The 12,610-nt window shown below is 41.7% G+C and overlaps 1 protein-coding gene across 3 annotated transcripts in view; it reads right to left on the reverse strand.

Annotated features, from left to right (window-relative positions):
- arhgef37 (Rho guanine nucleotide exchange factor (GEF) 37) overlaps positions 1 to 12,610 on the reverse strand; it is a 139,245-nt gene that overhangs the window by 85,464 nt on the left and 41,171 nt on the right. For all 3 annotated transcript variants that reach the window (XM_080746229.1, XM_080746228.1, XM_080746227.1), the window contains exon 15: positions 3,197 to 3,363. In XM_080746229.1, coding sequence (XP_080602355.1) covers positions 3,197 to 3,363 — 167 coding nt within the window. The remainder of the gene's footprint in view (positions 1 to 3,196; positions 3,364 to 12,610) is intronic.

Below are 12,610 nucleotides of genomic sequence, written 5' to 3' on the forward strand. Positions count from 1 at the left end.
ATGCCGGTCTCTATGGAATCCAAATGACTGAAATCAGTCAGGGCGACTGAGAACTTTAATCCTTGGCTTGGCGTAGCCAGCACACACGCATGGTCACCCCTCCAATCTTTTATCTGGCACCATGGGTGCAACAGTTAATCGATCCAAATTAATTTAATCTATTATAAAATATAACTGAATTTCATGCGATATTGATGATATTTTCTTCTGCAATATAAATGGACCAAGTTGACCAAACCTGGCATCGCTATTTTTCAAATGTCATTATAGACGAAAGGGTGCTTCTCGATTAGTCGATTAGTCGAAAAAGTAATTAACAGAATAATCAAAGTAATTAATAGAATAATCTCTAGGAAAATAATCAATAGCTGCAGCCCCAACTTACACACAGTCATGTCTCACAAACATATACTGTACACATCTGAATGTATTCAAATGTCTGCACCCACCCAAGTCTCCCCACACACACACACACACACACACACACACACACACACACACACACAGGTTATTTACGAGCACTGACACAGTCTCTCTCACACACGTGTGCTTCTAATGTAATTGATGCTCAAGCATGAAGAGCTGAGTATGGAATAATTTAATGACAAGGCTTGACCGTAATCTACTCGACAAGGTTAAAGACATAATTATTACACATCCCATTAACACACACATACACACACACACACACACACACACACACACACACACACCCTAGGGATGGGACGATAAGCGATATTTTCGTTTATCGTAATAAAAAACACTTGTATAATCGTATCGTGGAGATTTAATATATCTTGATATCGTCCTCCATCATGCACTGGGATCAATTCATTCTTTTATTTGCAGAGCTGCATGTCTGGTCCCACTTAAACCCTCTATAATTGGTAAAAGGTACTTATAATATACGTACTTGATTCCGTCTTTTTTTCACTCTCTATCAAATGTCTTTTCCAAAAAATTGCCGATCTACAAGCTCACAACGCGTCGCGTTGCGACGCGTTGTGAGCTTGTAGATCTGCTATTTTTTGGCCAATGTTCCGCCCCAGAATAATGGATTTTGATTATCGCGATAATATTGTAAATCGCGATTTCTTTTGTCACAATAATCGTGATATGAAACTTTCATATCGTCCCATCCCTACCACACACACACACTGAAGGAATCTCTCTCTCTCAGCCCTCCACCCCCCCCCCACACACACACACACACACACACACAAGCGTGTGCACTGTGCATGCATGGGACTGATTGATGTGTGCGAGAGCCAACACTGTCATGTCAATGAATCATTTCCCTGCAACCTCCAGTATTCCACCCACCAGACCTGAGCACTTCTGAGGGCAATGAGTGCACCCCTCAATACACCACAGATTAAAAAAAGTCTACAACAGGCGTTCTCAAACTTTTTTATACCGTCCACAACCCCATATTATGAGGGAAATTCTTTGGCGACCCCAGTCCCTCCTACTTTTTTTTTTACAGCTTCTTGATAAAAAAATATTTCTTCTTGTTTGGGTTGCCAATTCGCGACCCCAACGGCATCTTCCCGCGACCCCACTTTGTGTCGCGACCCATAGTTTGAGAGCCGCTGATCTACAGTACCACAGATTAAAGGTGAAATAAACCATGTTAATCTCATTCATCCCAAAATGAAACCGTGTACCACTTAATCTACCACAGATTACACCATGTACCACTTAATCTACCACAGATTACACCATGTACCACTTAATCTACCACAGATGAAACCATGTGTACCCCTTACTGTTCCACAGATTAAACCATGTACCCCTCTACCATATGAATGAATGGAACGTTAATGTTTTATGGTCATGATTCATCATGTTCACGATTTGGCTTGATTCCAGGCTTAAAGCTTTTTGTATTCAGATTAGTCTTAAATATCTATGGAATAATAAAGAATGGGAAAATCTCTTCCAGTATCACTGGCGTTGAAAACAATGAACGGTCACAACATCTCACTGGAAGGGGGGCAGTGCGCTATGCTGGTATATATATAAAATCTACATTGATTCAGGTATGTTATATATTTGAGTTTGGGCTTGTGACTTGCTTATTATTGCTGTTTTGTCTACAATGTGTTTACTGTAATAACAAAACTTCATTTTGGGCTTCATTAAGGTTTTATTCAAGCAATAAGCCCCAAGAGGCCATGGTTTACTAGGATTTCAGAAAGCTACCGGCGTTGTTAATGGCAAATTATATCCCAATTAAAACTAGCCTAAATGTAGTCCCTGTGATTGCCTGCACAAACAAGGAAGTTGCTATGCAAATACATGGAAGGTTTTGAACTGTAATTGTTGTTTATAACTGTTGTAAAAAAAAAAAATAAGAATGTCCACACACATGGAAGAAGAAAACGAGCGCACTTCTTCCTCTGCCATAGAAAATACTGAATTGCGAACGGTAATTCATCCACGGCACGCTACCGCAAATATTGTAAACAGGATGCAACTTATACGACTGATTTTCCCAACTGATTTTCCCCCTTGAGATAATAGACAGAAAGTAGATCTATCTATCTATCTATCTATCTATCTATCTATCTATCTACGACTGATCCAGGTGTGTATTTTACAACGGGATTGACAGTTAACTCTTTATTAACACATCGACTGCCCAAAAGGTGGCGCCAGAGCCCCAGCTAAGTGCCCAAAGCCACCTCCATAGAAGAATACAAGGCCCTGTTGCGTCAATGCATGCGTCATGACGTCACTTGGTCACATGAGCGCAGACAGGATGTTATTGTGTAACTTACTGTATAGACCAGTGTTGATCATAGCTGTTCATTGCCGATCAAAATTTGGACATTTTGCCGCACCACGCCACAGTTTTAGCCATAAAACAAACATCAGAGATAAAGGGCGTTAAAGATGGGGAAATGCATTGGAGTATACGGAGAAAAACGGCCGCGCGATGCTCTCAGCGTTGACTCGAAGCGACTAGCGGCTAATGGGCTACATCCAGGCGCAGCCCCAACGTAACGGTGAGATTTAAAGTTAATACTGTAAATACAGTAAACACGTCAACGCGTCGTGGGCCTCCAGAGACATCAAAGAGATTGGCGTGTAGACACCTCGTGGGCACCCGCTGTGTTAAGGGCTAAATCTCCTCTCACTTAAATGAAATTCCGTTCAGTTCAATTTGCCGTCTAGGCAGAGGATTTATTACCTGGAAGCAGGGCAGGGTCATGGTGGTCATGGCCTGGCTCTCTGGGGTAGAATGTCTCCTCATGCTGGCGCCACCCGCTGGCAGGTTGAGGTGAGGCGACGGGGGCGGGTCTTCTGTGGCCTGGTGGTAGCGGACCAGCTTGGAGGCGGGAACGTAACCCCTTGGGCCTGGACAAACAATAGGAAACAAGAGCCCTTTAGGACAGTCTGTGGTTCATGGGCACACTTTTCATGTCCCAAGAATCCATGGCCACACCAACATAATAAGCCCTATTCACGGCCCGCCCACTCAGCAAATTTCTCAGCAACTTCCTGGTGCTGACGTCAATTTAGAAGGGGAAACTATAACAGAAATTGCTGGACTTAAAGCCAACAAATCATTCTTTCGAACGGTAAAGTAAATTATAACGCATTGTGCCTTTTACTATCTTGTGTTCTTGATCATGCTAGCCGTATTTTATACTGTACTATTCGGAAATTGCATTAAATTAGCGATTTCTGTGTTGACTCTATAGGCTTAGCAGGGTTTTACCCCTTCAAAACGTGACTTCAGCACGGGGGGGGGATGCTGCGTGGGCGGGCAGTGAATAGGGCTTATACGGGGGTGTAAATATCGTCACAAGTTTCAAATTTGTATGTTTATTCGCAATGTAAAGCACTGCTTCATCATACAAGGCTGTCTGTCGCACAACAGTAGTGAAAACAGCAGATCTACAAGCACACAACGACTCGCACAGCGAGGCGTTGTGTGCTTGTAGATCGGCTGTTTTCACTAGTTTAAATCATTTTTAAAATGATAAATACAATACTGGCTTTCAAGCAGTTTCAAGGGGCACACTTGACCCTTCTCAGGGGCACACCAAAGGTCCCCAGGACCAGTGGTTGAGAAACACTGCTTTAGGACAGAGGTTCTCAACCTGTGTGCCGCGGACCTTTGATTTGCCCTTTGAGATGCGTTGATGTGCCCTTTGAAATTTGACAGTGAAGTCACAATTTAAGGACTTTTTTTAAACCTTTTAAATACCTCAAGAAAGAAAAGGGAAAAAAAAAGACTATTACTGCATCAAAAGTAACTTTATAAAAACTGGTAAAACATTGGCCAAATTGTAAAATAATTAGGGCTGGGGCTCAATTAAAAAAATGAATCTAATTAATCAGAGGCTTTGTAATTAAATAATCGAAATTAATCCCTTGTTTAATCGCATATAAATATTTGACCTGAGAAGCATTTTTTTCAAGTAAAACACATTGTACGAGTGAATCAACGAGTGAGTTTTTTAAATCTAAATTTCGCATCCACTGGGCCAACCAAAGCACTCTGATCGGCTACTTCTCCCTTTGCGTGTGTTGTCTCTTCTTGGTTGGTGCATCGCTATGATCGGTATAACTGAAGGTTCTGTGGTGCAAAAACTAAGTGCGATTAAAATGTGTTAATTTTTTTAATCGCGTTAATCTTCTGTAATTAATTAATGGCAATTAATCAGTTAAAGTCCCAGCCCTAAAAATAATATAAGAAAGAGGGAAACATTTAGAAAATAGGTGTGCCATGGTAGTGGAGCGGCTAACTGCTTTTAATGGTCAGAATCTTTCAGTTAATGATAAAAGCGTGAAAATTGGCATGAACAGTCTCCATGGGTCACTTAACAAGAAAATTGGCCGAGGCAACGGAAATTTCAAGTTGGCGGCCATTTTTCAAGATGGCCACCACCGCAGTGAAGCAATTAAGTGATATAAGTGTTTATTTGCTAATACAAGCATGAAAATTGGCATGAGCAGTCTCTGTGGGTCACTTGACAATAACCCACCCACAGCTACCTGAAATTTCAAGATGGCGGCCATTTTTCAAGATGGCCACCACCTTAGTGGAGAAGTTAAGTGATATACTGGTTTATTTGGTGATGCAAGCATGAAAATTGCCTTGAGCAGTCTCTGTGGGTCACTTGACAATAAGCCACTCACAGCTACTTGAAATTTCAAGTTTTTCAGGATGACTGCCGCCCGCCATGTGGATCTTTAAATTAATCATTTCCTCATAGAAGTTTATTGGATTCCTCAAAATGCTCTGTCAAGGAAGGTTTTTTGACTGTGATTTGTCTGACTCCTTGCCCACGACCTGTCCAGTTTGGTAAAACCTGCCAGGAGTTGCCTCCCACCGGAATAGCTCTCAGGGTTCACTGAGGTACACAAGCTCCCTAACCACGACAAGTTAACAGTCACAAGGGAGTTTTTGTTTTTTATTATTTTTGTCTTTTTTACTTTTTTTTTAGATTTTTTCTTTTTTTTTATTACTTTTCTTATTTATTTATTTTTACTTTTTTTTTTTTACTTTTTTTTGCGGGGTTGGGAAATTAAGATGAATAAATTAGCACAGTTGTGGTGCTGAACGGACAGTGCTCCAAAATAATTAATGAGCAATACTGAATGATGCATACTGAGGAACTAAACTGAAAATGTGCAGTGGAAGCAATGTTACAAAGTAACAACTTAAAGTTTCACAGTAATAGGCGGGTGAGAAAGTAAAACACGATGCGCCGATGTGGCGAGGGGAAGCCGAGCAACAGGCCTACCACCTGACAACAACAGGGAATAACTCTGGCAAAAGAAACATGCAACTACGTTCTAGCAGGGGCAACTACCGGTACATAGGCATGTGCAACTGAGTCCATATCTGAAGCACTTACACCTTCCAGTACATGCCTTGGTGCACCCACATTTGGTCAACTCCCAACAACTCTCCGCAATAGGTGGAAGTGGTGTCCAGAAGACTTTCCACTCCTCGTCCTGTTTCACCCATCCCCAGTTGGATGGGCTTGGCATTTGGGGATGTCGCTTCAATGCCTGTCCCCACACGTATCCAGCCTCATAAGAAGCACGTTTGGCATGCTCTTTGAGTGCTGCTTGGGTTGGTGGGATCAAGTCATATTGTCTTTGCTTCCTGGCAAAGAGATCAAGCCTGGCCTCGTTCACAGTTGTGACATCACTGGACCTGTCATACATTAGCACAACAAATTTCTCCAAAGCTTGCAGGTCACTATCCTTAACTGCAGAAGGACATTCACTGAGTGTTGCAAATGTGTTTGAGACCTCATCACACACTTCCCATGTTTTCCAGGCAGACTTCTTAGATTTTCCATTGAAGGATGACACAATGTCACAACCACTGAAGGCATGGAAGAAGAGGATACCATGTGTTTTCTCTGGTCCTATGACTGAAACCACCTCATGTATTGGGATCCATCTTGTCTTCTCTCCTTTGCCAAAAGTCACCCACATTTTTTCAAGGCCAAGTTGCATCAAAGAGGGCATAACAGAAGTGGCCATGATTACAATATCGGTGTCATTGGCGTCGATCATCAGGGATTTGTGTCCTTGTTTCACTGCATGCTGGGCATGAAGGAAAATACGTGTGTCTGACCAAACAAGGTTCCTGAGATTCCTGAATCCTTCTCTAACATCCAACCAGCTTTCTTCAATAAGAAAGACCCAGAGCCCCGTCCTGTAGCCTACCATTGCCAGCGCCCATTGTATTTAGCAGAAACTTTGCACCTGATTATGAATGGCTGGAGAAGGTTAGCCTAACCCAAGAAGTCGATGCTTCTTCCACTATAACATGGTCAGCCAGCCCACCATGCATCCCATGCTTGAGGGCGTTGAGATGGTCTCGCTCTCTGTTGTACAGTCCAACGAGACAGGCAGCGTGGTATTTAAATTCCTGTGCAACAACATCACCAGCAATAAGCTTTGCCAGGAGCTTCTTGTCGCTTAGATTCCTGGCACATCCATTAACCCTTTCATTAAGTTTCATTGTCATTGCGTCATGTAAGGGGGACGTTGCACTCTCATCTTCACAGATAAAGCACAAAGCTTTTGAGGGCTGGGATCTTCTTGGCCTCTTGACATGGATATCTTGGGTATCTTCGGTGTCTTCAGCAGCAGTAGATGCTCTCTTTTGGGCCCTTTCCAGCTCTGTGTTGTTGAACTTAAGTTTACAGCTTGAATGATATTTTGCTCTGTGTCTTATCAATGTGCTTTCTATGCCATCACCGTCATCTAGTCGGGCTGGACTAAGTAAGATAGGCAGAGCATTGATCTTATGAAATAATGGAACATTTCTAGCAATGGTATCATAACCAGTACGATCATGCTCTCTGTTGGATAAACTTGGCTGAATTTGTTTTTCCTTGGTGACCTGCTGACAAATGAAACATCTGTCCCAGTTAGTTTTCTCAACTGTTCTGATGACTTCTGCCATGTCTTAGGCAGAGGCAGAGGGATTATCCTTTTACCAACTTTTACAAAGCACTTTTATGTATGGGATACAACTAAATTCATGCCTTAACCTTACACTTAGTCCGATCGTTCATCCAATGCCATTTAAATCCTGTGCGATCTGTACACCATCCGGTTAACTAAAACCCCATTAACCTTGGCTCGGCTCTCCCGCGCTGGCACAACCTGTCAATTCAGGGGCGGCTATCTAACTGTTTTGGGGTAAATTAGACAGCATTTGGGATACTAACTTTCAATTAGCTGACATTGAACCCCATTCTGAGTTTAACTGTGATCACCAGTGTGCCCTGGTAGTGCAGATATTCACTCTTTTCTAATCTGTCTATGATCAACACAATTGTATTTTGATGTGTTAAAAGTTGTTCTTTAGCATAATCTAAAATCAAATGACACCAAATCATCCTTAATGAAAAATACATACATTTCTATGAGACAATGGATCTTTTGAGGATCCAGGGGGCGGCCATCTTGAAAATAGAAGTTTCAAGTGGTTGGAAGTGTTTTCTTGTCCTAGAGACTGCTCACACCAATGTGCATGCTTGTGTCACTAACTAAACAATTATATTACTTAACTGCTCCGTTTAGGTGGTGGCAATCTTGAAAAATGGCCGCCATCTTGAAATGTAAAGTGGCTGTGGGTGTTTTCTTGTCAATTGAGCCTTTGAGACAGCTCATGGCAATTTTCATGCTTGTATCACTAAATAAATCATTATATTACTTAACTGCTCCAATAAGGTGGTGGCCATCTTGAAAAATGGCCGCCATCTTGAAATGTCAAGTAGTTGTGGGTGGCTTATTGTCAAGTGACCCACAGAGACTGTTCATGCCAATTTTCATGCTTGTATCACCAAATAAACCATTATATTACTTAACTGTTGCACTGAGGTGTTGGCCAACTTGAAAAATGGCCGCCATATTGAAATTTCAATTGCCTCGGCCAATTTTCTTGTCAAGTGACCCATGGAGACTGCTCATGCCAATTTTCATGCTTTTATCATAAATTGAAAGATCGTAGCACTTAACTGCTCCGCTATGGGATCTTTTTTTGGCTATGAAAGGTTAGCCTAAGCCTAAGGGAGGAGCCAAACCGAGTTCCTGTTTGTGCGCTGCGACGCGTTGTGAGCTTGTAGATCGGCTATTTTCACTCGAGTACAACTAAACATGAAATGACTCGTCTTTTAGTTCTACTGGATCTCTTCTCCACAAGTCTCTCCCTCTAGTCTAGTTTTTATTTGTTGACGAAAGTGTCAATATATTATATTTAGTCATAGTTTTAGTCATCATAGCTTAGTTTTGATGTCAACTTCATTTAGTCAGTGAAAAAAGTTAGTAGATGAAAATTTTTTGTCATAGTTTTAGTTGACGTAATCAACAACACTTGTGTGTGGTGAACGTTGGTTGACTCATACTTAGTTACACACTGGTGTCATACAAGAAAATAACTGGTCTATGAACTTGTAAGTCATCTATTTTCAATGTGTGACATCATGTGCAAGTATAAATCAGACATTGACCTAACCTTACACACACACACATATTTTATGAAGGGTATTATTTTAGTTTGTATCATTCTGTTAGTATATTTAAAGGAGCTATAGTCAACTTTTTCATTGTAGGGCCGACACTTTGTTTATTGCGACCGAAGGTCGCATATACTCTGAAGAATCGTGTCGCTTGAGTGTCCTTCCTTCCTTCCTTCCTTCCGTATCCTCGTGACCGTCCTTCCGTATCCTCTGTGATGTCAGTGTGATGTCAGCGAGTTGTGACATCACTTCCTGTACAGGGCGGCTACACGAAATGTGGATAACACTATATATGGAGATAGTCCAGTCCATCATGTCATATGGGACTACCGTCATAGAAAGTAGCCATTGTTAGGCCGGAGTCATTGGCTGTCTAAACATGGAGATGTGGATAACACTATATATGGAGATAGTCTAGTCCAATATGTCATATGGGACTACCGTCATAGACAGTAGCCATTGTTAATCCGGAGTCAATGGCTGACTGTCTGTACAGGAAGTGATGTCACATGACATACTTTTTATGCCCATATATGAGTCCTAACATGGAGATGTGGATAACACTATATATGGAGATAGTCTAGTCCAATATGTCATATGGAACTACCGTCATAGACACAGCCATTGACTCCGGCCTAACAATGGCTACTGTCTATGACGGTAGTCCCATTATGACATGACGGACTGGACTATCTCCATATATAGTGTTCTCCACATTTCCATGTTTAGGCCCCATCGCTCACACCCTCGATGGGGTTGGCGATAGGGCCTTTCTGTGTGGAGTTTGCATGTTTCCCCGTGTCTCCTAGGGTTGATACCCTCACAAAAACATGAACAAACTCCCCCCAGAATGATAACAACTAGAATCGTCAGAGAAACACTGTGGTTGGCCAGATAGTCAAGAATTGGCGCGACCTCGCCCTTTAGGGCGAGGTCGCATGTCACCCTGAGGTGTCTTACTAGTATCCTAGTCTATAGACTAGAATGTAAACAAAGTGTCGGTCTGACAATGGCCAAAATGATTATTTTATCATTATTTTACGCTTTTTGTGGTCATTTTGGAATAGAAACAGATATATGAAGCTTATTTTTTTATAAAATATTTTCGAAACATTATTTTTATTTTAGCATCCGTTTTTCAAGAAAAAGTTGACTATAGCTCCTTTAAATATCGCCATTTTAATAAATGTTGAGTCCGATTTATGTACCGTCAGTACACAAAAAGGAGGAATTCTGCACTCAAACACTGAGGCTTATGAATATACAGTACGTTTGTGCACAGTAATGAGCAGGAGGGATATCTGTCTAGTTTAAATATGAATTGTCTCAAGATTAAATTAAGTGTTTGTGTATTATAAAACTATGTCAGATATGAGATTGGAACCATCTTCCATTGTTTTACATTAAATTTGTCTTAAAAATGTAACTGTAGGATGTCATTACTTACAACTATGCAATGACAGCAGTCCACCAACAGGTGGCACCACTGACCTACTCTTTGGAAAAGTGGAATCAGTAGCATCCTGTCATTAGCTTTTTTTCCCTGTCTCCAGTGACAGGAGGTGGGTGTCAAATCCTCATGTCATAGGTTTAGCACTAACAGTCTGCCTGCTTACACCCTCATCTTAACATGTAAATCCAACAACCACATTGGTGTTGAAGGATAGGAATATGTAAGTTCTGGTAGGTAAACACCTCATGGGAACATAACAAGTAGGTCATTATTGTTTTTTTACTCATGACATGCTTTCAGCTGCTTGTAGTTCTGGATGAAATTGACGACTAAAGCAGTGTTTCCCAAATGGTGTGCTGAGCAGTGTTGATTTCGTCGACTAAAACTATGACTAAAAATGTTTGTCGACTGCGTTTTTTTCACTGACGAAAATGAAATAAAAACGAAATAAAAACGAAATAAAAACTAAGCTGTGATGACTAAAACTAAGACTAAATATATTGACAATTTCGTCAAAAAAATAAAAACTAGACTAAAACGTTAGGGAGGGACTAGTGGAGAAGAGAGTCATTTTATATTTGGTTGCTCTCAGGTTTTGCATGCTGAAAATAGCAGATCTACAAGCTCACAACGCGTCGCAGCGCGACGCGTTGTGAGCTTGTAGATCGGCTATTTTCAGCACACAACCTAGTGTAAAATCAGTCATTACGATGCCATCAAGGCCTGCCAAAATATATTTTAGTCGACTAAATCAACTGTAGATTTAGTCGACTACAATCGTATGATATTTAGTCGACTAAAATTAGACTAAAACTAATACTTTTCAGGTGACTAAATTATGACTAAAACTAAAAGACATTTTATTCAAAAGACTGACTAAAACTAAATCAAAATTTGCAGTCAAAAACAACACTGGTGCTGAGCCACATTGGTGTGCCGTAACATGAGACAATTCCAGGTGTGCGTTGGGATTTTGTGACAAGCACACAATAGTAGTATTGCAATATAGACAACTATACAAAAAGTTATGAATGTGCCCTTGTAGATTTGCTATTTTATGAATGAAGTGTGATTTTGACATGCCCTTCGGTGTGCCTTCGCCACTTAAAAATTTGAAAACCAGTTGCTCTTAAAGGAAAAACCACACCTGTGTGAAGTGAGCGGTGCTGAAGTAGCCTGATTTCAGACTCAGCTCACGCTTTAGTCTGAAACTGTGCCCTATTATAAACGATTTACGGGGGAGGGACTTTTTTGCGAGCGTGCGCGAGTGATCGCGACGCACAGCCGTGGCGTGTGTGTGTGTGTGTCTCTGTCTGTGCCAGTGACTGCTTCCACACAGAACTGTCTGCGACCAGAATTATGTAATCAACATTAACAGCTTGGTGAACTCAGCGCGCGCGCGTGTGTGTGTGTGTGTATGGGTGCCTGTCGTGTGTGAACGTTTGAAATCGTTTCAACTGCAGCGCTGATTGGATATTCGTTAGACCCTCCCCCCGCGCTCATTGGATCAGCCGAAATTTTTGGCTGCTAAACTGCCTATTCATGTACTCAGCTCCAGACCAGAGAAAGAGTCCACTCTGAGAATGGGCGGGGTCTATGGGCTGGAACCAGGCAAGTGCTGAAGCTGATGATAGACCCACATGACGTCTCATCATTATATTGTCCAATCAGAAAAGGGACATACGGATACGTAACCAGTAAGACTCCCTAATCGGGAGATAAGCGACCGTCAGGTGACATGTATACACAAATAGGCCTGTAAGTGCCATGACATACTGTGTACCGCTTTGTGTGATTTTAGGGCAAAATGAGTAGGATCAGGGTCCAAAAATGTGTTTTACGAAAATTGGCCTGATGGTGGCGCTAAATGGGACAGATCCATGTTGATGACATGTCTCTAGACATACTGTTAACACCGCTTTGTGTGATTTTAGGGCCAAATCTGTAGGAGCAGTGTCCAAAAATGTGTTTTGCAAGAATCGGCCTCATGATGGCGCTAGAAGAGGGCCATGTGAGAAACGATGGTGGAGGTTGTGGTGTGGCAGTCAAGGAGTGTGTGTGCAAAGTTTGGCATGGATAGGGGCAACGGTGGCAGAGATATGAGTAGGGGAAAAGTGTGACGTGACGTGACAGACTGACGGCCGGTGGA

Source organism: Nannobrachium achirus, assembly GCF_963921795.1.
Source record: "Nannobrachium achirus genome assembly, chromosome: 17".
Classification (NCBI taxonomy): domain Eukaryota; kingdom Metazoa; phylum Chordata; class Actinopteri; order Myctophiformes; family Myctophidae; genus Nannobrachium; species Nannobrachium achirus.